Source organism: Adiantum capillus-veneris, chromosome 6 (assembly GCF_014529385.1).
Source record: "Adiantum capillus-veneris isolate H3 chromosome 6, ASM1452938v2, whole genome shotgun sequence".
Classification (NCBI taxonomy): Eukaryota; Viridiplantae; Streptophyta; class Polypodiopsida; order Polypodiales; family Pteridaceae; genus Adiantum; species Adiantum capillus-veneris.
Window position 1 is genome coordinate 168,649,809 of NC_140936.1, and position 27,455 is coordinate 168,677,263.

At 43.5% G+C, this 27,455-nt stretch overlaps 1 protein-coding gene across 1 annotated transcript; it reads right to left on the bottom strand.

Annotated features, from left to right (window-relative positions):
- Positions 1-498: 498 nt before the first annotated feature.
- Positions 499-24,471, bottom strand: GTB1 (global transcription factor group B1). The gene is made up of 16 exons (XM_086515126.1): positions 24,315-24,471; positions 24,152-24,232; positions 23,535-23,670; positions 7,196-7,280; positions 6,957-7,125; positions 6,340-6,466; positions 5,960-6,257; positions 5,643-5,876; positions 5,446-5,559; positions 4,995-5,363; positions 4,813-4,914; positions 3,950-4,720; positions 3,661-3,802; positions 2,347-3,557; positions 2,063-2,272; positions 499-1,915 (listed from the first exon to the last, which is right to left on the bottom strand). The coding sequence occupies exons 1-16, from the start codon at positions 24,343-24,345 to the stop codon at positions 722-724; spliced, it is 5,274 nt and encodes a 1,757-aa protein (XP_086371252.1). The 5' UTR covers positions 24,346-24,471; the 3' UTR covers positions 499-721.
- Between the last annotated feature and the right edge of the window lie 2,984 nt (positions 24,472-27,455).

The following is a 27,455-nucleotide window of genomic DNA, read 5'->3' on the forward strand; positions in this document are numbered from 1 at the left end:
ATGACAAAAAAACAAAATAAATGACAAAAAAAACCCAACGCTAAGTGAGGGGAGGATTCACGCTCACCTTAATAGGGAAAGTAGGTTACTACTCTTCACCTCTCCCATCAATGTGAGCTTGCAAGTGCAATGAGAAGAAAGAGATCATAGCATGCATGGACAAAGCCAAGCATCAGTGATAAAAAGATACGTTAGTGCATCAATGTCAAAAAACACAGGCTTACCATTAATATGATAAGGAAAGCGGAGGTTCCCACAAGAATAAGCACCTCCTAGTGTAAAGATTATTCTTTCTATACCAAAAGAAGGCCAATTATATAATTAGGTGACCCACGTTTACAACCTTGATTCCTCCTATCTTTTGACGAGAAGAGTTCATCCTATTACAATGCATAGCTTGTGAGTCTGTACAGGATGCATGAATTTAGAAAGAGATGCACATGTGTAAGTAGAGCACAGAGAGAGAGAGAGAGAGAGAGAGAGAGAGAGAGAGAGAGAGAGCACAAGTGCATCCCCTAGCTGGGAATGTGCAGTCCATCAAAGAGACCGGAGATAAAATTACAACTTGTATGAATATTTTGATATCTACAAGGATTGTTTGTCCCCATGTGAAAATTGCCTCACAATACATGGACTTGTACAAGACAATCAGGTCCCTCAGGACCTAACTGCATAATAGGGGGCGAAGGTTAGGCTGCGTGCAGAAAGAAAAAAAATTAATTCACCAACCATCATCAGCCTGTTGTCCTCTGGTGGCATCTCTTGGGGTTTGCTCCCAGCCTCCTCCTCCACCACCACTACTGCTGGCTGGATTTTGTCCCCAGCCTCCATCCTCGTCTCTCCAACCCTGCTGCTTTTTGGTCTCCCCATCTTTTTGCTCTCCCCAACCACCCTTACTTGCGGCCGGCTCCCCCCCTCCACCATCATTGCTCCAACCATCCTTCACATCCTCTGTTTGCGCTGGTTGCCCCCAGCCTCCAGCATCCTTTGCTCTTGCTGGTGTATCTCCACCCCAGCCGTCATCCTCTGCAGCTCCAACAGAGACCCTCCCATGGCTTGTACTTTGAGCTTGTGCCCACCCACCTCTGCCCTGCCCTTGACCCCAAGGACCTCTGTTGTTTTGGCCCTCTCGCTCCCATCTTCCGCCTCTTCCTCCTGGACCTCTTCCACTTCTTCCTCCAAATCCACCTCTAAAAGAATCTCCCCTACCAAACCTTCCTCCACCTCTAAAACCCCCACCATAACGTTCTCCAGAAACCATTTGATGATCAGCTCTGCCCCTCCCACCCTGATACTCTGCCCGGCTTCCTTTCTCCCATCCTTCATCTCCAGACGGACCTCCACCTCTTCCCCAACCTTCACTAAGTCCACTTACGCCACGACCACCCCAATTACTTGCAGCAGGAACAGCCATTGCATTTGCAACAGACAACCTTTCCCAATTTGCCTGAGCCGGACCCTTGGATGCATTCCAACCGCCATTGTCCCATGTAGTTGGGCTCCGCCGTTCTGCTGAGCCCCATGTCCCCCCTGCTGCAGCTGCAGGGGCTGGACCCTTCATTGGAACCATTGCAGCCAGTGATCTGTTTGGTTCTGAAACAGGGTCATTTACATGTTCTTGGAAAAACTTCACGAGCTTATCAATTTTCTCAAACATCTTCTTTCGAAACCTGTACCCTTTTGGATATAAACTGATATATTCATGATGAACATTAGCGCTTCTAAGGTAGGAAAGTAGGAAAGCTCCCGGGTGTTCATGTGACACTGAAAAAGCATATACAATTCGCGATGGGTTGACCAATTTCTCTTGCTTTAAATGAGCATCCACCTCCTCCTTTCGTCCCCGTCGAAATTTCCGGTAACGCAGCATTTCTTTCAGATTGCCTACCAGTGGATCTACATAACGAGCTATGACCTGCAGCAATTAGAATAAGGGGTGCACAATGTGAGCACAATCCTGTGCTTGGGTGATCTGAAGTAAGATACTCAATTGTATACATTCGGGCAGATCTTAAATATAGCACATAGATACAAATTTCTTAAAGGCAAAACATCTAAATACCTCATCCAGATCTTCAAAAACATCTTCTCCAATCTTCAAGCTTTTCCCAAGGCTTAAAAAGCTTGTGAAATCCTTACTATCCTTGCCACCTTCTAAAACATCAATATGGGTGTACACACCATCATAGAACTTCAGAGTTATTGAGAGATGTGTAGGTCCTTTACTACTTGGACGTATGATAATTTCTCCCACATCCTTTTCTGCCAGACTCTGCAAAACAAGAGACGAGTATAATTATCACCATTGCTAGGGCAAAAATTGAAAGCATCTGTGTTGACCCATACCTCTATGGCATCAGACATAGATATATTTTGAAACTGAGGATGCACAATCATCCGCGGCTTGAAGGACTTCCTCTTCTCATCATCCTTGGCCTTTGTTGCTTTCTCTTGCTCATTAGATTTTAACAAGGCATCCTTGGCAAAAAAAGTCTCTTTTGACCAAACCTTCTCCCAGTCATCTCCACGCATGGCACTATTTCTGAAAGTAAGATCGACAGAGTAATAACGTATCCTCGGGCTGTCATCAATGATGCTTTTGTTGATATTTTTTACGCGGCAGGTTATCATCATTCCCAGAGGAGCTTGTTGATGATCAGCAGTAGCGTCATCAGAGAAATCATCTTTCTGTATAAAACCAGTAAGGCCATTGCCCAATTCACATCTTATCCCTCGCTCTAAGACTCCCACAACTTTCACAGTCACTACCCTTCCAGCGCCCAAGGTTTGCTCTGTCTCCCCAGTTAGCAAAGTGAAGATTTCATCATCAGATGGAGGGGAGTAGGCATAACGCCATTCCTTAAAACCATGCAGAAGTTCTTTCTGTATATCCCTCAATGTCTCTGGCTTAATAATGCTATATTTTTCTTCTACCATTTTTATATATTCTTCAATGTCCAAAGACTGGATAATGTGGGGATGACTCTTTACATACTCAAAAGCTACATCAATAATATCTTCTTCTACCTCGTCGTCTTCTTGCTTCTGGGCTTCATCGTACACTAGCTCAGCCATATTTCTTGCAAGATCGTAAGATTCAGGATGTATTCGCGTGTCATCCAAGGGATCCATGACTTGATTACCAGATGCAGCTTGCCCACTGCTACAAATGCGAAGAGATCCACACGCGTTGATGAACACATTCTTCTTCATGAGCCGAAGAGGTGTAAGCATTTCTTTTCTAGTGGAGATTCGGCCTGCACCCTGTATCGAACGTTGTATTACAGATGCCTTGCGGGCCCCTAGCCCACAAATAAACTGTAACGGAGCAAAGAGCCAATCATGAACAGCAGCCATGTTTATGTCTATTCCAACCTGGTTTGTGATTGTGACCAGCATCTGCTCTATGACAGCATATTTCTCATCATTTGTGAGGAAGTTCTGCAATTCATGCAAACTAAATGATAAAATTTCCCTGTTTGGTCCACATAAAGAGGCAATAGAGGCTAGAGGGCTCTGAAGATAACGGCCCAGATAGACTGCTCGCCGCACAATGCCTGCTTCCAAAATAGGACAAAACCATTTAGCACCAATTACAGTTCAAACAAAACACACAACAAAAACCAATTTAAGGTGCAAAAATGCCCGGCAGTTTTTTACCTGGCTGTCCAGGGAGCTGCTCCTTTGAAATACTTGAAGCCTCATAAATACGAGCAAGGGATTCGTCTACAATGTTGGTATTCATGTGCTCCAACTTCTCTTTGACTTCCTTTGGATACATTTCTATGAGCTTGTGAACGGCCTATCAATACACACACATTTCATAAAGAGCAAGAGAACTTATTCACGATGAAGACAATTACATCAATACTTCACAGGAGTCTAGAGAATCATTGAAATGCATGTGGCAATGAGGTATCACAGCATGAAAAAGTCAAGCAGCAGTAACCTGAAGAATCGTTTTTCTTGCTTGAATGGACTTCGGACCACCCCCAGCACCCACAACTGCTATCTGCGGTTGATATTCTAACATGAACTTCTCGAGGCGTTCCATGTCATTCTGTTTCCTTGGATCTTTTTCAGCAGAAAAAAGATGTGCCGTATGCAGAGTATTTATTATCTCCCCAGAAGAATCTAACATCACAAATGTTGTTGAGATGTTCATGGTGTCACCATAGCAGCACGCGAGTACACGAGGAAGCTCGTCATCCTCAATACCATCCTCAGAAACATCTTTCCATGGAGCCATAGCAGCCTTTTTCCACAAAGTTAACCCACACTCCTGTGTTACCCACTGTTTTGCCCGCATGGTCAGCACCATCCTTGTCTCTTTCTCTAGAAAAGGCAGTAATATAGAGTTGAGTGCATCCTTAATGATCTGCCTCCGTTGCTCATTCCAAAGCTGAGCAGTCCTACTCACACCATCGCTTAAATACATAACTTCAAACTCCTGCATCAAGGTGTTTGATGCATCCTTTGGTAGCCCCAAAGACACTTCTATGAGCTTTTCCTCTTCTGCTTTCTGTATCATCAGCCACTGCCCATCCTTGAACGCACCTAATGGTTTATTAGAAAGCCATTTTACAACAGCATAATCATGATTCGCATCAATTACAGTATTCCCATCCTTGGTTGGCTTGGTGCTTAGCACTGCTCTTTCAGAATAAACATTCCGAACATAGTCCCTTACTGCAGGCTCAGTGCTAATCTCAATGGCAGCCTGCATACAATAAAAAAAGACATTATCAAATATATCCTGAATTAGAAAGAATGACCCTGCACCAATTTAGACATCTTGCAAGAACCACAAACCATGTATCTCGCTCCTCGAAGTACCGACTGTGAATCTCCAATATCTTGCTCTTTTGCTGCTAAATCTTCTGGTGTGGAGGAAGAATCTTCAACTTCATGCCTCTACCATGTCAAAGCATACAAGATTTACCCACCAAATAGTCAACAAAGGAGATACTAAACATGTACCTATAGAGAGAGACCTTGTACATAGCTTGGAGGTTTTCACCAAACTGTTCAGGAGTGAGGCCAAACTGCCCAGCTACAACTCCTAGTCCATTTTTGCGATAGGTGCTGTATGCAGATTTCCGTTTTGGTCGCTTGAATTGGCTTTGATCAAAGTCCACCTCATCTGGAGGGAAATGAAGCGTATATTTGGCATCTACATCATCTACAGCAACCTGTGATCGAGCTTCTTGAAGAGCAGCGAGTAGTTTCTTTAGCATATCTAGATTTTCAGAGTTTTTTTGCTCCTCAAGGCGAGCCCGTTTTTCATATGCTTCTGCAAGAGCAGCTTTTCTGCGCTGTAGCCACCGCCACTTTTTATCCATTGAAAAAATCTGCCATAGAAGCTTCGCACACAATGAAAGAACAAGTCAGTAATAGCAGCAGAAAATTTCATAAATTAAGGGTACAATGAAGTAGAGCTTCGACCTTAAAATCTCTTAGATTTGGTGCTTCCTCCTTTTTTTTGGACTCCTTCATAGAAACTGGGGCTCCCACAAGATTTGGGCAACCTTCTCTGCGGTACATTCCAATAAATGGAATCTGCACAGATATATTTCAGATGTAACAACATACCAAAGTAACATACAGCAGACATGCCAATGTGCTAAAGGATAATAAATCACCTCCGACTTTGAGTCATGAAGCTGAGTCAGCACAAATTCAATTTGTTTAACAACCTCTGCTTTCTCTATAACTACGCGTTTCTGCTTATCCTTATCCTTCTCTGAAGGAAGAAGATATTCATACTCTCTGGGTAATATTTTCAGAGGGTATCCAAATCCTTGATCATAGATCCATTCAGCCTCCTCAAACTTAGGCTGTTTTGGAGGTATTATGCCTATCAATTCATCAAGAAGCTAGAAATGGACCAAAAGCTTGTTAAAACTACAATTATCTCAACAGAGAATTGACACAACAGAGTCCATTGACCACTACTCACTTGCAACCTCTCGGGAACATCCGTTTCTCTGATACGATTATCCCGTTCCGTCATGTACCTCTCCTCCAGAATACTTGGTTCAAACTCCTCCTCAAGTTTCTTTTTTGAAGACCTCCCCATATGGTAGCCTTCTCTACCCTCATCTTCGTTCTCTTCATCGCCCCGTTCACCAGTAAGGCCGTACTTACGACGATCCAGTAACTCTGTCACATCCCCAAAGATTTCTTGTGCTTCCTGCAAAGCTGACGAAGAAATCCCAGCTGCCTGCCGTGGACCTTTTTTGCGGGTCTTTCCTCTCCTGCCAATAAAACAATGGAGTTTAATTAGCTTGGTAAAAAGAAAAAGTGCTTCAGTGAAGTACATTCGTTACAGAAGAGTACCTCACAGGCTGGCCATTTTCATCCACCATTTCCTCATCAACAATGAAATCAGCCATATCATCTTCCTCCCCGATATCTTCTTCTTCCTCTTCAACTTCTTCCTCTCCAAGATCCTCAGGAGGCACCCCTAAGCATTGCATAAAAGATTCAACCATATTTTGCTATGCAATATACCCTTCCACAACATGTAACCTTTCTACGAAACCAATTAGGATGAAGAAAACCCACTGTCAATAGAAACACCATGAAGGCTCTTGAACAAGCATAAAGTTTACCTTCATCACATTTACATCTTGATGAGGTCAGAACTCACGAAGTATTAAGGATGAAGAAAATTCGCGAACTATTAAGGATGGATAAAGGTACGAGCACTTGTGAAAACACAAACTAATGATACACATGAATCTGTGATAGAAGAAGTTTGAGAATGATATGAACAAAAGAAACAGACAACAATAAGGGAAAAAAGCTTCCTTGAGAGGTAAAATTTATTTTAATAGAACCTGTAGTACCAAGGGCATCCTTTATGTGATTAGCACCAGAGACATCAGATTCTGAAACTTCAAACTATTCCTGACATCATCACTGAAGTTTTAAAATGAAGCATTGCAGTTTACCTTCATCATCTCCAAACAAAGTGCGCTTTAGTTCTTCTTCCGCTGTCCGGCCATGCCTGTTTCCCTCTTCAAGTTCTTCATCATCAGATAAACCTGCTTGTCCTTCTCTTTCACCATCATTTGCAACCCTTCCCGCCTTCTTTAGTCGCTTGAACTTGGTTTTGCTACTCTGTTGTACGAACATAAAGAATTCAGCAAAGTTCGTCTCAGTGAACATAACATAATGACACAAGACTTACAGATTTTGGCCGATGGAAACCGTGAACATTTTCCTGGAGTAGCTCATAGTCTTCCTCATCCAATTCATAGTTTTCTTCAGCGTCTCTGAAGATGAAAACAATCCTTCAATTTTAGCATTAATCTGTGCACAAATTGAGCACTACCTACTCACACATACTTTTCTCATGCTAGACAAAGACAAGCCAAGGATTGTAATATGAGATCATGTATCAAGGTGGTTATGTACATTAGTTCAACACACTAGGTACACTAAAGGTATGTTTATTACATGTTACCTCTTAAAACAGGTATGTTAGTTAGACTATGAAGAATTATGAAATCTATTTTTGAAAATGATCAAAAGGGATATAGATTTGAAGTAGACTGTCACAAACTGCTGAAGTGTCGAGCCACTGAAGAACCAAGCCAACTTGCAGATCCCGGCCGAGGGGCCTAAACTCTAGCAGCTGAAGCAACAGACGAAGTTTTACGAATTTGCAAAGTCTTGCCGAGCAGCCTATTTTTGAAAGAGGAGTTCCCACCAACTTATGGGACCCCGTGGGATGGGGGCCCCAAGTCACTAGAAGTAAAGCCGGCACACACATACGCATAAAAAAGTGACGACGTGGCACTGTATGGACAGCCTGCGATTTCTGCTGGCATGCTGACCTGGCACTTCCGCGTTTTGCGCTGCTGTTTGCTGACATGGCAGGTGTACGGATTTCCGTAATTCACTTTGGCAGCTTTTTACGCCAGTTTTGAGGACCAAGGTGCTTTTAGAACTTGAAGCTTTTCATGTAACTGCTTTTCGTGGCCAAGGGCCTTTAAGAATGTGCCATGGGATCAGTCTCTGGCATGTCTCCGCATGGGAGTGTAGAGGATGGAGTACCGGTGATGTACGGAGTTCAAGCAACATAAAGAAATACCGAAAGGGGTGCCAAGGTTTGGGGCTAGTGCTCTCTCAGGGTGGAATTCCACCAGTCCCCATCTCATGTGTCATGCATCTCTTTCAGTTCAACGGGGATCCGGAATGGAAAATTGAGATTGGAACGGGGAACGGCGCCTAAAATATATATGTCTCGAACCTGACAAAATGGGTTCGTACGTTGATGGATGCGATCATGCAACCACAAATCATTTGTGTGTCTAATATCTCCAGAACATAAAAGCCTGGTAGCTCAACTGTAAAGCATGTTTTCAAAGGTCTTTTGATTGTGCCTTTTCATTGCTTGGTACCTACTCAACAGATTCTTTCGACATCTTCCTCGACAAGGGACATTGAGTACTGGTTTTCAACATATTGCGAGCATCAATAATTTTGATCCAAGGACAGGTTCATAATAGTTGGAGTATGTCATGTTGCAAGTACATGTGGGAGTTGGTTTTGGTTCTTCGGACCATGTTTCTTGTAAGATGCATGCAACTAAGCTACATTGATATGAAGGTATGTATGAGGCTTTGGGGACACTTGAGAGCCAATACTGTGCATTCGTTCAATTTTCAGAGGCACAAATCAAATCCTGGTTGTTCTACCAAAGAGAGACTTTTTGGGACACATCGTGTAACAAACTGCTGACGTGTCAAAGCCCTGAAGAAGGGGGCCAACTTGCAGATGTCGGCCGAGGGGCCTAAACCCTAAGAAGAACAAGTAACAGAAGAAAAAGTCCTACCAACTTATGGGGACCCCGTTCGATGGGGCCCAAGTGACAAAGGATTAAAATAAAGCAGGACCTGCACACACACACATGCAAAAACTGATGACGTGGCAGATTTTCGAAAATTGCGATGGCATGATGACGTGGCAAGCTGTACGGATTTCCGCGTTTTGCGCTGGCTAATGACGTGGCAAGCTGTATGGATTTCCGTGATTTACGCTGGCAGCTTTTTGGCTTTGCTTTTTGACCAGATGCTTTTAAGTTTGAAGGCTTTTTACTGTAAACTGCTTTTGGGGCCTAGGGCCTTTAAATATGAGGTTAGGGCTCATTCTCTGGCATGATTCTTGGAGAAGGTGCAGAGTCTGGAGTACCGGCTTGTACTTTGATGATGCAATATAAAGAAATACCGTAAGGGGCGCCAAGGTTCGGGGCCAAGGTTCGGGGCCAATACTCTCTGGAATGGAATTTCGCTACTCCATGTCGTGTGTCGTCTCTCTCTTTCAGTTTAGTTGTTATTGAAGTGCTAAAAGTCTGTTCAGTCTGTTCTTTTATATTGGCACGTGGTGCCCGTCTTGTGACAGTGGTATCAGAGCATCAAGCGTGTGCTTTTCTGAAAGAATACAGGTCCTACAAAACAGCAGACAAAGCTTTTTGAAATTTTATTTGAGTTATATTCGCCCTCCAACTCGGACTTATCGGCACTCCCACCCTTACTTCATCGCGCATCGGGCGCGCTCCCGTCTTCATCGCAGTGTCTTACAGGGCATAAGTCATAAAGAACCCAATACTTGGAATTCATGGATTCTGCAGAATATTTGCAGATTCTGCTCAATGATTCTTTCGCGGCATCCTCAGCAAAATCTTCCGATGCTGCAAAGTTTTCAACAATTTTAGAACTACATGTTGCCCCCTCTGATGCCCCAAGTGGTACCTCCTCCTCCGGCACCAAAAAGTACGAGAGCTTCCAATCGGCAACCTTCTCAACCGTATGTTCCAATCGGGGCAGTCTTCAGGAATATGGTGCAACCATCTGACCCTGATCCAATGCAACCGCCTTTGCCACCGCCATTGCCCCCACCTCCACCACCACCGCCACCAGGCTACAACGGTTGGAGCCCATATGGATACCCGTATTATCCATACCCGGGATATGCGCCTAACCAACCCAAAGATTTCAAAGATGGTGGCACGCCATTCAAATTTTTCACTTTTTCCCGGGTGAAAGATCGCAAGAAAGCATTGCAGTTCCTACAGCAATTCGACAACATCTACGCTTTGGGGAACTTTACAGAAGAATCCAAGATTTCTCGAGCAGCGGGATTTCTTAAAGATAATGCTATGCAATGGTGGAGTTCAATCGCGACACAACAACATGCTCCAAGGACCTGGAAAGCTTTCAAGACAGTTTTTGCACATAGTTACATGACTTCGATGTTTGACATCCGGATTTTGGCAGAGTGGGGCAACTTGAAAATACTTGCCACAGAAACCATGGACGCATATAACCAAAGGTTTCAGATACACCATTGGACTACCATCACCATTGCAGGAATATTGTCTATCCAAGCAAGTCTCTACCATGCCAGAACTTATGAACCATGCCGCGGTCGGCTACAAACTGATGAAGGGAAAGCTAGAGTTTACCACAGAAGAATCTCCGACCGCTAACCACAACTCTCGGCAACAACGAACAAATTCTCGAGAGTCTCGTGAAAATCAACCGCAAAGGCCTCGTTTGACGCCTCAACAACGAGACACCTTACTACAAGAAGGCCGATGCTTTGGATGCTTTCAAACAAGGCATAATCATTCTAATTGTCCCAAACGCACTGATAGACCAAAGGAGCCGACGCCCGCACCAACGGTCGATAGAACCCCAGCGCCACCTCCTGCTAAGAGAGCTAGACCCACTATTGGACTAGTTCCTGATCTTTATGGCACACGCCTTGAGAGTACAAATGAATTGCGTCGAGCATATGGCAAAGTCAATGGCTTCAAAGCCCTTATTTTCTTTGATCTCAGAGCTACAAAGAACTTCATCCATCCAGAATTTTTAAAGCAGATGCACTTTGATTATGATGCAGAGGGTGGAGAAATTGAAGCCGAGCTAGCCACGGGGCAAACTCAGAAAGTAGTACCATTCATTAGTGCTCTTCCACTGACTATTCAAGATTATCATGGAAAAGCTGATTTCCACATCATGAAGTTGGGCAATTGCGACGTTCTCTTGGGCATGCCTTGGCACGACAAGAATGATGCGACTCTCTAGGTTCGGAATCGAACCATTACCGTGATACAAAAGGACAAGCCAGTCGTCCTCAAAGTTCGCTTGTCCGAACAAAACCTCGAATGAACTCTCTCTATTTGTTTTTCTTTATAGCTAGAAAGTAATGTTTGAAAATTTGTTTGAAATGGAAAGTATCTGTTTTGAACTTGTTTTGGTACCGATTTGAGATGTTTGACTCTGGTTTAATATTGGTTTCAATGATTGGTAATTTTACTCCCGGGTGGAGTAGTAAGAAATGTTGTTTTGCTATTGTTTGAACCTTCGAACGACGCAGACGGGATGTGAAACCGGCCTGTACTTTCAAAAAGGGCGGTAGACCTTAGACTTAAACCTTATTTGGTTTCACCCATTTAATTTGTCGCCCACTTTACCTGTACTTTCAAGACACAACAAAGGGGAAAGGGATACAGGCTGCTAGAATGCACCTGTATGAGAAGACCGACACCAGATTGGCCCCTAACTTAGGCGCCCCTTTCGGTATTTCTTTATTGTTTAAAAGAGGGAATAAACGTTGTGGTTCCCTACAAGCTGCCCCGCACAAGCTTGGCTGAATTTCAACTGTTCTGGCCCGATTTCGACAACATATCTGTACTAGGACCCTTCACAGTCAATATTCCCACGCATTGAATGACTTTCCCGACGCATACGGGCACTTTGCAAAACCTGGCGAGAATCTGCAGCACGCTGGATTCTCTGTTTTCAGCCCCGAAAATGCGCCAAATCACTTGTACAGCAGTCCCCTCGCATCCCCGAACCTCCTGGGGTATTAGGGTCCGTTTAGGGCCAAAACCTTAAACCTGCAAATATACACAGCAGGCTGTAATTTACTGTTTCGGGCTCCGTTTCGCGTGCCGGTCGCATCCGTAGCAAGTCCTCGAGCTCCCGCACCTGTAGGGCTACTTGCCCTTTGAATGGGACGAGATTTCGGACCTGAAACCTCTCCAAATTACCTGTACCTACGGGGGGTTAGCCGCTAGCTAATCCAGTACCTGTGCAAGAGGCTCTTGCCTCGGCAATCGCACATGAACCCACACAACTGTACATTGGTCAATTGAAAAGCCCACTAGAGGGGGCATAACATACTGCCATAGGGGAGAGAGAGGGCAATGCGTAGCATGCAGGGCATCACTCTTGGCACCGCACTGTACATAAGAGGGAAAGGAAGCACTCCATAGCTCTTAACCTGTGACAAAAACTGCAAATCAGCCTCCTCTCTCATTTTAGGCGCCCCCTTCTCTGGCCAGGAGTAGCAGAAATGCTCACAGAGTGACACCTCGCCCAGTTTCCGATTTTGGCCAACTGGGCCAAAAATACCTTAACTGGTGCCTCAGTTGACTTGGCAGTAGAGCAATAAAATGTTCCTCTTGTCATTCCGGAGGTAATGACACGAACACATTTTTAGGTCACAAAATAGCAGTTCGCTAAATTTTAGGAGATGCTGCCATTGTATCTTTCTAGGTCATCTGACCCTCTTTGTACACTACAGCCACACCAAGAACTGAAATGTAGCTCTTGTAGCAAAGGATTCCACTTTGGCTAGTCAATGACCCCCCTTTGGCTAACCATAGTCCTTGTCCAACCTTAGTGCTCTCTTGCCCTCAGGCCTGGACTCTCTCTGAATAGTTCCACACTAGCTATGCAATGCAGGGCAGTTAGATTTCCCAAGGGGAGCTTCCAAAAAGTGAAAATGAATAAATAATAAGAAAGAAATCAACAAAAAGGATAGATAGTAGTCACACGCTGGTGACAGGATGTCTGGGGAGCGTTTGGTTGTATGCTTGTAATATAATTGTTGTTGTGACTCCCGGCCCGGACCTGGATGGTTATGCGGGAGGAGTATTACTCTCAACCATAGTAACACGGAATGGCCATTTTTAGGTCTCCGTTCCCCGTTCCCATTCCAAGTTCCCGTTCCGAATCCCCGTTTCGTGTTTCAAACGTGAGTACCCGTAACAGGGAATGGCATTTTGTTCCGTGTTCTCGTTCCCCGTTCCCGTTCCTGGTAACTATGCTCTCAACACCTCCAAACGACGCAGGCTGCGGTCTAGGGGTGGCGTTTGGTTGTAAAAGGTTTCTATATCTCCTTGCCCGAACCTTTTTAGGTTATGCGGGAGGAGTGATGAGGGAGTCGATGAATATCTCTCGGCCCGAACCTTATTAGATTATGCGGGAGGAGTGTTCATCGGCAGCTTTATGTTTCTATGTCTTGTAACATGCATATGTAAGCATTTGTGTTGCATTGTGATGTACCAGCTACTGAATATTCCTAATTAAATGAGATTGCCTGGGTATGTAATTTTTTAGTGCATCAAGACACCCGTGAAAGATCAGTACGGTATGGGTGTGATGGCTAATTTTACTACGCCGGAATATCAAGAGTTCTGATCTGGACGAAAGGAGAAGCTAACTCCTTGATCAAAACAGCCGAAAGGAGAAGCTAACTCCTTGATCAAAAGAGCAGAAAGGAGAAGCTAACTCCTTGATCAAAACTGCCGAGAGGAGAAGCTAACTCCTTGATCAAAAGAGCAGAAAGGAGAAGCTAACTCCTTAATAAAAAGAGCAAACTGATTGTCCCTCGGAAATTTTTGAGCTAACTTGAGTTGTTTTAACTTTTGCAGATATGTTGTAATCGCGGACAATTACTCTCTTTCAAGAAGGGGAGATGTAACAAACTGCTGACGTGTCAAAGCCCTGAAGAAGGGGGCCAACTTGCAGATGTCGGCTGAGGGGCCTAAACCCTAAGAAGAACAAGTAACAGAAGAAGAAGTCCTACCAACTTATGGGGACCCCGTTCGATGGGGCCCCAAGTGACAAAGGATTAAAATAAAGCAAGACCTGCACACACACGCAAAAACTGATTACATGGCAAATTTCCAAAAATTGCGCTAGCATGATGACGTGGCAAGCTGTACGGATTTTCGTGATTTATGCTGGCAGCTTTTTGGCTTTGCTTTTGGACCAAATGCTTTTAAGTTTGAAGGCTTTTTACTGTAAATTGCTTTTGGGGCCTAGGGCCTTTAAATATGAGATTAGGGCTCATTCTCTGGCATGCTTCCTGGAGAAGGTGTAGAGTCTCGAGTATTGGCTTGTACTTTGATGATGCAATATAAAGAAATACCGAAAGGGGCGCCAAGGTTCGGGCCAATACTCTCTGGGGTGGAATTTCGCCACACCGTGTCGCGTGTCGTCTCTCTCTTTCAGTTCAATTGTTATTGAAGTGCTAAAAGTCTGTTCAGTCTGTTCTTTTCTATTGGCATGTGGTGCCCGTCTTGTGACACATCGTATCAGCAAAGGGTGTACATATAGACCCGGTCAAGAAAGAAACCATCAGGGATTGCCCCGACTTGAAGAATGTAGACAAGGTTCGGAGCTCTTTGGGACTATGTTCTAACTACGGGCAATTCATTTGAAAGTTTGGGGAGATTGCTTCTCCATTGCATATCTTGACTCAGAAAGGGGTTCCCTTTGCCTCGGGACCATCAGAAATTGCAGCGTTCAAGATTCTTAAGGAAAAGTTGACCAATTGGTCCTGTGTTGATTTTGCCAAATTTGCAGAAATATTTTGAGGTTTACTGTCATGCGTGTGGTCACAGTCTAGGAGCGATCTTAATGCAAGAGAGTCATGTTGTCGCCTATGACAGTAGAATGTTTTCTAGACCGGAGCGGGTTGCATAGATCTATGAGAAGGAGCTGTTAGCAATCATACATGCTCTAACTCAATGGCAGCATTTCCTGCTTGAAGCAGATTTCACATTGTTCACAGATCATCAAAGCGTGAGATACTTCTTGACCCAAAAGCAACTCTCAGATATGCAACTGAGATGGGCGAACACATTGTCGCAATATCACTTCCAGATTGTTCATGTTACATGAAGAATTCAATGATAGACGCGTTGTCATGAAAGCCACAGGTATCGGCCATCTCGGTGATACATCACCGGAACTTCGAAGATATGATTGATCAATATGCTATAGATGCAAATTTTGTAGACATCTTTGATAGGATACAAAGTGAGGAGACCGTAGCCAGTTATGCTCCAAAGGACGATCACTTGATGAGAAAGACCATGTTGTGTGTTACACACAATTTAAGGAAAAAAGTGTAGACAGTGCCATAATCCACCTTTTGCTAGGCATAGAGGCATCGAGAGTACCTTGGGAGCGGTGGAAAGTATTTCTATTGGCCTCAGCTCAAAAAGGATGTGGATGAGTTTGTACGCACTTGTTTGGTGTAGCAATGGACTTCATCTTCAATCTTTCTAGCGGCATTTGGACAATCATCAACAGGTTTAACAAGCAAGCTCTCTTCATTCCATTAAAGAAACATAGAAAAGCCGATCATTTGGCCAAGTTGTTTGTCTCACAAATTTTTTGATTACATAGCATGCTAGAATCTATCGTGTAAGATAGAGATCCCTGATTTACAAGCTTGTGTTGGAGAGCAATTGGAGAGAATATAGGCAAACGGCTTTAATTTCCATCCTCTTTCAACCACAGACAAATGGGCAATCGAAGATAGCCAACTCAATGGTTTTCGACTTGTTGAAGTCATACATCTTTGATCATAAGACTCAGTGGGGGAATTATTTGCCTCTAGTGGAATTTACTTACAATAACACAGTTCATTCATCTACAAGGAAGGCACCATTTGAGATCATCGAGGATGTCAAAAAGATCCACCAATTCTAAGCACCGAAGACGAGATTTTTGAAGCAAATCAATATACACAGGATCTAGACAGGCCTTAAGGTTCGAAAGCAGCTGAAGAACGTGGACAAAAAGGCAAGATGAAAACAGGACTAGTACCAGATTGCGTGAGTACTAACCCAAGCATGATGGACGAGAGGACAAATCTTTGCCCAGCATGGGGCAAAGTGAAAGACCAAGAAGCCCTGATCTTTTTTGATGGAGGAGCCAAGGCTAACTTCATTTCACCTGAATTGGCGGCGCGGCTCGAGATCACACCCGATCAGATGGGACCACTAGCAGAGGCAATTCTAGCAGCACTCGGCAGGGACATAGCCATATTGGCAAACTCTGGTTGCATTGTTAGGGGTATTTGGGGCATGAAGACTTCTACATAATGCCTTCGGAAGATTGTGATGTCCTGGGAATTCCCTGGTACCACAAGAACAACGTCGTGGTCGACTATCGGCCGAGAAAAGCGACTTTGACCACAGAGAAGGGCAGAACCATTGTACTTGATGTAAAACTTAAGGGCGAGTCTATCCCTATTGTATCGACTTCGGCAATTTCAAAATTAATAAAACCAGTCTGTTTGTTTACTCGATCTTTTTGAGAGAGAAGAATGATGAGAATAGGACAAATATGTCTGAACTTGATAAAGAACGCCAAGATTTTCTCCACACTCATGCCGATTGCTTCTCAGAGGGCCTGCCAGGCGAGTTACCACCTGCTCGTCCTGAGGATCATACTATTGATCTGATACTTGGAAGCACACCACGGAACCAGCCACCTTATCGTGTGAGCCAAGCCCAAAACGAAGAAATTATGAACCAAGTGAAAGACCTCTTGGAAAAGAGTCTTGTCCAGCCTAGTACTTCAGCGTATTGCTCTCCTGTGTTGTTGGTTTTGAATCTTGGAGAATGTGCATCGATTATAGAGCTCTCAACAAAATCACCATCAAGAACAGATTTCCGATTCCTAGGATCGATGATATATTTGACCGACTACAGGGATCCTCGTGCTTTAGCACGATCGACTTGAAGAGTGGATATCATCAGATCCAAATCGCGACAGCTTTTCGGACGACTTTTGGGTTATTTGAGTTTTTCGTGATGCCTTTTGGCTTAACCAATGCTCCTACGACATTTAACCGGATGATGTACAAGATTTTTCGAGAGTACAAACTATTTGTTGGCACTTAGGATGAGATAGAACATAGAGACTACTGCTTCAGGTCTTTCAGGCATTACGAGATCACAAATTAGTGACTAATGCAAAAAAAAGTGAATTTTTCCTACCAGAGATACACTTTTGGAGACACATTGTCTCAACAGCAGGAGTGCAGATGGACCCAGCCAAGATAGAGACTATCCGTGATTGACTCGATTTGAAGAATGTCCATGAAGTTAGAAGCTTCTTGAGATTGTGTTCATACTGCAGGCGGTTCATTAGAAAATTTGCAGAGGTTGCTTCCCCTTTGCATATTTTGCACAGAAAGAAGTCCCTTTCTGGTGAGAACCCACAGAGGTGACTGCCTTTCAGACATTAAAGAGAAATTGACTACAGGACCAGTTTTGACTTTGCTGGACTTGAAGAAGTCATTTGAAGTATATAGTGATGCTTGTGGTCGTAGTCTGGGTGCGGTCTTCATGCAAGAAGGCCATGTCATTGCCTACGAGAGCCGACTGTTGTCAAGGCCGGAATTGACGGCACAGATATATGAGAAAGAGCTTTTGGCGGTTATCCATGCTCTTACTAAGTGGCGGTATTACCTACTCGGAGCGGATTTTACTGTCTTCACAGACCATCTGAGTTTACGCTACTTCTTGTCACAGAAGCAGCTATTGAAAAGCAGATGTGGTGGGCAAACATCTTGTCACAGTTTCACTTCCAGATTGTCCATGTGCAGGGAAAGATGAATTTGGTGGCAAATGCTTTGTCTTGGAAGCCGTTGGTTCTGGCTATTTCCGCGATACATCATAGGAGCTTCGAGCATATGGTCGATCAGTATGCCACAGATACAAATTTTGCAGACATTTTCACACGGATACGGGATGGGGAGACAATAGCGGGATATTCCATTCGGGATGGAAAACCATGTTGTGCGTTACACAACCGTTGATGGAAAAGGTTATGACCGAATGCCACTGTCCACCTTTTACGGGTCACCACAACATTGCTGTCGGGTAGAGAGAGACTTCTTTTGGCCGAGACTCAAGAAGGATGTGGACGAGTTTGTGCGCAGTTGCTTGGTATGCCAGAAGGTCAAGTTTGACAGGCATAAAGCACAGGGATTGTTACAGCCTTTGCCCATACCCACCCGCCCCTGGGAAAGTATTGCAATGGATTTCATTTTTGATCTCCAGAGAACATAGAGTAGTCACGATGGTATCTTGATTGTTATTGACAGATTTAGCAAGCAAGCTCATTTCATTCCAGTGAAGAAAATAGTCAAGTCGGATCACTTCGCGAGATTGTTTGTGGCCAAGATCTTCAGATTACATGGCATGCCTAAGACGATTATCTCCAACAGGGACCCAAATGCACGAGTTTGTTTTGGAAGGCTATTTGGGAGAACATTGGCACGTGATTGCAGTTCTCGTCATCTTTCCACCCGCAAACTGACGGGCAATCTGAGATTGCCAATTCAGTGGTACTAGATTTATTCAAGTCTTACATCTCGGATCAGAAGACTCAATGGGAGAAGCATTTACCTTTGGTGGAATTTGCCTGTAACAACACGATACACTCTTCGATGGGAAAGGCGCCATTTGAGATTATTGAAGGTGCTACGAAGGTTCCACCCTTCCTAAGCACGAAAGATAAGATTTTTGAAGCCGATGAGTACACGCGCGACTTGGACACTGCTTCTGCCAAGATATGCGAAGCTTTGCAGAAATCTCAAGAAATACACAAAAAGGCAGTAGATCGCTATCAACGCGATTTGAAGTTGAAGGAGAATGATTGGGTGCTCTTACGTTTTGAGAAGGCACGCCTGAGAAAGAAAAAGGGAGAGGAGAGGCTTTCCCAAAGCTTAGTATGCAACACTACGGACCTTTCCAGATCTCCAAAAAGATAAATGATGTCTCTTTCCGACTGAAGCTCCCCGACACTTGGAGGATTCACAATGCCTTTCATGTGAGTCTCTCAAGCCTTTTAAAGGCGATGTGCCCAATGATACGGAGCTTGATAATCAACCCGAAGTGGAAGAAAACGAGATCCTTGTTCCAGAACAGATATTGGCACATAAGGACAAAAGATTAAAAGGTAAAGTGAGAAGGCGATTGTTGGTTAAATTCAAGAACTATCCTGCATTGGTTGCGAAGTGGATGGAGGAGGACCTAGCAGATACTCCTCAGATTGTGATACTTGACCTTGAGGCTTTTGGTTTAGCATAGTCTTCCAAATGGAACCCCGAATTCAGCTTGGCCGGATATCTGGTGCAGTGGGTATGCACAAGAGGGGAGCTACTCCGCTCCTTTGTCAACAGATGCCTCGGTTTTTGATACTAGAGTCACTGATGTCTCTTTGAGCTTCAAGGATACTGAGAGCTGATAGTATTCTATTGTATGACTATGAAGTGGAATTCCCGATAACATGATACTGATTTGTTCTTGACTTGTTTAAGTGCAGGAATTGATAGACGAAATGACTGCAGCATTTTAGTCTGAATGATCTAGATAGTCATGGTTGCAATATGGATTAGTCAATCGAGCATCTACGAGGTCCTGAGTGGATCTAGATGCGATTGCTAATTGCACTGCTGAGAAATCGTCGTTTGAGATCCAAATGAATGTTGAATGTGATTTGTCATGTGATGTCGTGTGATGTGACTATCGATTGGTATATGTGCTAGATGTGTGTTCCTAGTGCGTTGGTACTAATAGTCAGTGTCTACTAAAACAATGTATGGCTTCTGTCTGTTTTGCACGCGTAATCGAGGACGATTACAATGCTTTCAAGAGGGGGGTATGTCACAAACTGGTGACGTCGCTGCCCAATGCACACAGATCCACCCCCGCCCGGCATAACCGCGAGACCCTGCTGAAAATGCTGACGTGGCACTATCGTACGGCTCTCCGGGATTCACGGTGGAAAACACGGCGCATATAGCCAGCCACGTGGCAACACGGCAGCTTTTGGGCCAGTTTTAGGCTACGCAAAAGCTGAGAGAGAGAGAGCTTTCAAAAGCCTTGCTTTATTTTGCCTAGCAAAAGGGCTTGAGAGAGAAATAAAAAGATAGCTTTATTTTTGGGACAACTTTTGATTTACAAGCTTTTGAGGCTCTGCTTTTGGGGCATCCCTTGTAACCTTTAAATAAGTGGGTAGGCCTCCTACTTCTCAGAGCATCTGGACGCAGAGTCTGAGAGTGAATGCCTTCCACTCACTTGTACTTTGAGTTGCAGATTAATACAAAAAGAAATACCGAAAGGGGTGCCAGTCTTTGGGGCCAATATCTCTAGGCACGGAACTCGGCCGGACCAATGTCGAATCAATTGGGAATTGTGAGTTGTTTTGAAGTGTATTCTTGTGGTGTGGCGGTAGAATCTCGACTTGGAGTCTCCAAGTCTGTTACACTTGAACTTTTTCATGTACATTGCTTTTGGAAGGCCCAGGGCCTATAAATTCATTGCCAGAGCCTCAGTCTCAAGCAAATTAGCTTGGGAGCGTTGTTGAGATGAGGACCCTCGGACATCGTACTTTGTGAAGCATTAATAATAAAGAAATACCGAAAGGGGCGTCAGTCTTTAGGCCAGTCTCTCTGGGCGCGAAACTTCGTCGTGCCGTGTCATCTCTCTCTCAGTTTTGTGATGTTCTTTCAGTTTTCTCACATATGTCAACCATATATATTCGAAACTAGGTAATATTGTCGAGGCATGTAATCTTAGTGCATCGGGACACCTCTTAAAACATCGGCACGGTCTGAGTGTGATGGCTGGCTTTTCTACGGTAGAAATATCAAGAGCTTCGATATGGAATGAGATACTAAATGACCTCGGAATGACCATCGGATTTTTGAACTAACTTGATTGCGTTTTGTAAATCTAATCGCGGATGATTACTTTTCTCTCAAGTGGGGGATTGAAACCGGCCCGTAGCGCGGTAGACTTTGGCTTTCACCCAAATTCTTTAATTAACTTTAGACTTTCACACACGCAGAAACCTTTGCAGAAGAAACCTGTAACGAGAATTCTCTTAAAGCACACACACGGCTTGGAAGCTAGAATGCTCCAGGTAGACGCCGACAACCGGTTGGCCCCAGAATTGGCGCCCCTTTCGGTATTTCTTTTGGTAAATTACAAAAGGTGAGCCCTGGGAATCTTTACCTGTATCAAGAGAGATACCACCTTTTCTGGTAAAATTTCGGCAGCATACCAAGTTACAGCCCCAAAACTTACCCGAAAACAATTCCCTTGTTGTAACTCACTTCTACTGATATAAATCCTCTGGTTTCTGCCCAAAAACAGTAAATCCAGCACGCTGTATTTACTGGTTTCTGCCCTGTTTTCAGCCCTAAGCAGTCCCTGAATGTCCTCTAACAATGGGGCATTGTTCCCCATGATTCAAGCATCTGTATGGCTGAAAAACAGTCCAAATTCAGCACATAACCAACGCAGAACATGCACCTATACGGTGAGGTTATCACCCTCACCGGTGCCTGCTTTTGGAGCAAAAGTTAGCTACTCCTATTCCTGCTCAGAGAGGCTCTTGCCTCAACAAAAATGCATATGACCACACAGCTATACATGAGTCAAATGAAGAGCCCTCTTGAGGGGCATCACAACACTGCACGGGGGGGGGGGGGGGGGGGGGGAGAGAGAGCACTGTAAGGTGTGCAGGACATGACTTCTTGCACTACACTGTACATGAGAGGGAAAGCTTGCAACCGATAGCTCTTAACCTCTGACAGCTTGCAAGTGAGGAGTCTCCCAGCTACAAATCGAGCGCTAGCTCTTCAGCATGAGGAAAGTACGAAAAGGTGGCACTTGGCACATTTACAAGTAGTTTCTTGCTTTGGGCTTCTCGCTTAAAAATCTCCCGACCAATTGCCCAGTTGACTTTGCAGCAAAGTTCTAAAAAGTTCCCCTTGGCATTCCGGAGGTAATGACACGAACAGATTTTATGGTCCAAAATAGCAATTCCCTAAATTTTGGGGGATGCTTCCGTTGGACTCCCATTGGTCATCTGACCATCTATCCCCACTAGGACCGCATCCAAAAATGCAATGTAGCCCAGTTGTTGGGTACTTTCCTTTGGTAACCCCACCTGGCATTGTGCCTTTATTGAGTTCACTTCCTAGTATCCACCAACTTGCTAAGTGCGATGAGGGGACCTACATGATCTTGAATTGAGCCTAGACATCCTTTTACTATACAAGTTCCAGTGCCGACCAACTTCTCGTCTGCAAGTGAAACTACCGTTCACATTGGCCATACAATGTCCGACCATTTGCAACTTCAAAAAGAGGGTCTCAAAAATCATTGGAAAGAAACCAACAACTAAGGTTAGCAATTGCCACGTCCTTGTGACATGATTAACAGTTGCCATGTCCTCGTGACACGGATATCTCACAAACTACTGACTTGGCACTAGCCCCCTCCATTGCACTGAGTTATGTTCACCGTTCAGATGCTTTTCCAAGGGCCTAAAATCTTCAATTGAAGACTTACGGGTTAAGATTTCCTAACCCTACTAACTTTGGAGGAGAGCTTGGGACCTAATCCCTAAATAAAACAGAGCGTGCACATACAATATGCGCATAGCAAATTGTGCAAATAGTCTCGAAATTTACACTAATAATATGTACAAAACTTAGGATTTTTCGCTTGCAAATTTTAGACCTATTGCTTTTGGAGACAATTGCTTTTCATAGCAGATGCTTCTGCGGGCCAAGGGCATTTACATATGTGAGCTAGGGTCTCTCTCTAGCATTCCTAAATTACACGAAGCAAAATAGAGCACCCTCAGTTGTACCTTGTTGAAGCAATGTAAAGAAATACCAAAAGGGGTGCCACGGTTTGGGGCCAATGCACTTTGGGAGTGAAAATCTCTCTCTCTCTCTCTCTCTCTCTCTCTCTCTCTCTCTCTCTCTCTCTCTCTCTCTCTCTCATTTCACTTGTTTTGAAGTGGTAAACGTCTGTTCCAAGCTGTTCTTTTCGGTTCAGCACGTGGTGCCCTCCTATGACAATCTTCGGGGTTGCTTGGCTTGGGAGATTTTTTTCCCCCTTTTTACATGGCCTTGTTGTATTGCTTGCCACCCATTTTTCCAAATTCTGTTTCCCATGAAAGATTTTCTATAATTATCATCTCTTGGGATCTTTTCTTAGGATCAAACAATCCCTAAACGTGTGTGGAAGGAGGCACCCTCACAATGTATCTCAATGATTGCACTCTTGATAAGAGGTACACTGCAAGGCGCATTCACACTTGTTTTTCACCTCTCCTCCTTGGTACTCTAGAGTTGAGCACCATTCTAATGCACTAGAACAACTTCTCACGTTGCCACATATTAAAGACAAGCAAAGATGTTGGCAGTTGCAAATGCTCCCTCATAATATCAATCGTCCAAAACAATACTTAAGCAACTACTGAACTCTTCAAAAATTAACCGCTACAAAGCATGACAAATCCACCCTTGGTATGTAATTTCCTCTCAATAACACCTACATAAAATATAATGCCGGAAAACCCAGAACGCATGAGAGATACAGCAAGAAGTATTCAATGCACCTTTTTTTCCTTTTCTTCTTCTTTAGTTTGGCTTCTTCCTCGCCACTACTAACTTGCTCTTGTTCCTCTTCCTCTTCTTCTACATCATCAACTATGAAGTCATCTTTTTCATATTCATCTTGACCTTCATCCTCTTCTGCACAAGCAAATCAAAAATCAAAACAGAAGTACGAACACCTATCAATTCACCCAAAAAATTTACTCAAGAAAAAGAAAGTCTCAAACCATGCAAGACAAAACTTAAAACATCAAAGGAGTAACCATCAACATGTAGCCAATAAACATCTGATTTTTAGGAGAGTCTTGCCAAAGGGTAATCAAAATCATCCGAAACCTGATCAGAAGACTAGCTGACTTACATCTTCCAGATATGTCAAATGATTTTGCATAAAAACATGCGAAAATGACCAAAATCATCCAAAAAACTTCCAGCTAGCATTAGAAAGAAAAGTAGATACACGTTTAACAGGAAGAATATTTGGACACAGTACAGTAACGTTTATTTCTGTGTGCACGGAACTTCAATAGTCTTCTACATGGCCTATTCCCACCCTCCACGTGCCAAAATCGCAGAGTGTACGTACAATGATACCAACAGAAGGTTAATCACCACCTACCCTCATCCTCTTCGTCATTGTCGGCATTATCAGCAGCAGCTTCGTTGTCTTCCATGTCATCCTCTCTTTCTTCAATATCTTCTGGAGCAACATATTGCAAACCCTCTGTTAGCACATCAAAACGTACATTGAACACTGAACGGTCCGTAGCTAGGGTGCCCACCTTCATCTGAGCTTACTGTGCGAGCTCCCATGACGCCGTAAGGTTGGAGCAGAGCAGTGATGGCGAGCGAACGCACGATCGGTGATGGGTTAATGAGTTTTCTCTTAGGTTTTATTTCACGTTACAATCCAATGTATTACACCTGGCCTTGACGTATTCTGCAAGTAGGTACATTAACGGGATTGTAAACAGATTCCCCTTCATTTTTGGCCTGCTCCAAAGGGGTAAGGCCTTCCTTTTTGCTAATGAAAAATGGAAGGATATTTTTAAAAAGTCACAAGAAAACAAAAGCCTTGTTGATTAGTGCATCCTAAAATATTGTGCACAATTGAGATGCCTAATAGAGAAGTAAATATGTGGAGGGATTTTGAACCAAAGACTACTAGAGTATCATATAAAGCTTAGTGATGCTCTATTGGACATGTATGCCAATTCTAGTGCTCTTCAATGAGTACGACTTGTCCAAGAGTGTCTTCCTTCTCATGAAATCATCGCTTTTGGGTGATCTACATGCAAGATCTGCTCAAAAACGGCAAAGGTAAACATGCTCTGGACTATTTCAAACATGTACACCACGGGAGCATCTTTCTAAACATCCTCGAAGAACATGTTATGATTGGATTTAGACAAGGAAAAGAAATTTCTCACGAGATTTTTAGGTAGGGGTATTTGGAGCATGGATGCAAAGCGTTGTGCTCTTTGTCGAGAAGAAAGTGCCCTAACAAAGGTCCTTTTTGGTAACATCCTCTCTTGAGGTGCTCAAAAGTGGCAAGAAGGCCAAGATACATTTGGACACGTTAAGCGAATGCAGTGTGAGTGCATTCTTCCAAATGAAATTTCTATGTGTGTACCATGAAGGCATGTGATGTGATGAGGCCATGAACAAGGGGAAGAAAGTCTATGATGAGATTCTAAAGGTGTGTCTAGTGGAGCATCATTTTTATGTGGTGTGTGTGTGTGTGTGTGTGTGTGTGTGTGTGTTTTGTCAAGCAGAAGGCGTGTCAAACCAACTCGTGCATGCAGTGTGTCTAAAGCTTAAAAAGGTGCTCTCATGGACAACGATGCCAAGTGTGGTGCTCTCCGCCAAGGGTATTGTCTTGAGGAGCTCCCTTCTTGGAGCTTTGTCTCCTACATTGCTCCAATTGCAAATAAAACACTCCCTTCTTGCACCGTCTTCTCCTTGGGTGCTTTGAGTATGCTCAAAAAAGGACCAAGGCCATAAGGCTTTACACTACTTCAACCAAATGAAGTGCAAGGGCATTGTTCCAAATGTTTACAAATTGTCAAGAAAGCATGTGGCGTGTATGAATGGATTAACAAAGGTAAGAACGTATGTGATGAGATTTGAAGGGTAGGGTTGTTGAGCATCATAGTTTGTTGGATGGTGCTCTCATGGTTGTGGATGCCAAGTGTGGTGCTCATTGTTGAGTGCAATGTCCTCCTTCTTGTGACATCATCTCCTACAATGTTGTGATTGCAAATATTCCCAAAAAAGCTCCTTACTATTTCAAACAACGGTAAGGCAAGGCCATATTTGTAGATGATGTGGTCGATGTGTACATCCTCGGGGCTACAAATGTGAGAAATTGACGGAAAAAGAAACATTCATGGTATATTTCTCTAGTAAAAGCTTCTCTAGATGAGCTTTCTCACATTGCTCTATCAGCATTGTTTGACAATTGCACTTGCATTGTAATACGCTAAATTGGCACAAGGAATGTCATCTCCACATTGGCTTCAGTGCCATAACCATTCTAAAGGGAGTAAATCCAATGCCAACTTTCTACATGGTTCTAAAAGCCCGTAATGCTAAGTGTAATTTTTGCCCCCAATCTATCTTGTTTTGCTCTACAACTTTCTTCGAGAAGTTTTGCAAGATTTTATTTGTAGATTCGATCTGCCCATTGTCTTGAGGGTAATAAACTGTTGATTTTTTATGCACAATCAAGTGATTTTTGATTAACTCATAAACCGCTTTGTTTAAACGCTATGTTACGTGATCACTGACTAGCTCTACAGGGCACCGCACCTAAGCCATGCAATGATATTCTCATACAAAAACTTAGCTACACCCATTGCTTCCTTTGTTCTGAGTAACTTTGCTTCCACCTACTTCGTACAATAATTAGTGGCCACTACGAAGTATGTGTTCTCAATAGGCCATGCTAGTGGCTTGAAAGAGACGACAAAATATAATCTCCATCTCTCAAAAAACACGGTCATCCATATCTAGGAAACGCACACATGAAAAGGGATCCTACTTATATGAAAAGTGCTAGCCTATAAAAAGGAGTTGGCTGGGTGAAGCTTCAATATGCTCTTCTAAACGCCTTCTTAATTGTATCAAAGCATGTTGAGATGGATTTGCATTCATGCATATGATCATAGTTGTAAAGTCATTTTTAGTGGAGAAGAAAAGGGAATTGAGTTGTTTAATGGCAATGGCTTCCATCGTTGGCAGATGAATCTCAAGGGTCACTTGATGAAAAAGGGTTATAGGAATAGAAAAGCCTACCATTAATGATCCCTTTTCAAGTGAAGGTGCACAAACACAGTCCATAAGTGCAGTTCAACTTTTGGATTAGAGATGTTTTCTCTCTTAGATTGGGGATGTTATTTCTTTTGCTCCTGCACTACTGTGTTCTCTCATTGTATCAGTTGTCATAGCCCAAACCCCAAGGGGGGATTATTATGTTATGTGAGGTTTGGCCTATGGTTTATGCTGCGGTGTGTATTCTAGCTAGTCTACATGGAGCTGAGTTGGTAAGAAGTCATGGGATTATCATGTGTCTAGTCCTAGGTCCATATGAGGACCTAGGACTAGGTCCATATGAGGACAAAAGAGTTGTAGATATAGCCATATTCAACCCCCAGTCTTCTAGGGTCAGTCCTAGGTGTACACGAGGACAAATGAGTTGTAGATAGAGCCATATTTGTCACACTCTTCTAGGCTACTCTGCTCAGATTTGTAATCAACTTTTCTAATGATTGGGTAAACCTATTTCGATTCCAAACATTGCATTAGGTTCCTCTTCTCTTGCTCTTTCACTCAAGTGTAAGCATTTCAAGTTTTGTCATGATTTGTGACTTCGCGTTTGCAATCCTTCTTCAATTTTGAGTGCCTAAATCATTGTTTTAAAA

Coding starts and splice junctions, on each gene's coding strand:
- GTB1 (XM_086515126.1), bottom strand. CDS start 24,345: ATGGGAGCTCGCACAGTAAGCTCAGATGAAG. Junction 6,467..6,956: donor TTTGTTTGGAGATGATGAAG/GTAAACTGCAAT, acceptor TGCAATGCTTAG/GGGTGCCTCCTGAGGATCTT. Junction 5,877..5,959: donor ATGTTCCCGAGAGGTTGCAA/GTGAGTAGTGGT, acceptor GTCCATTTCTAG/CTTCTTGATGAATTGATAGG.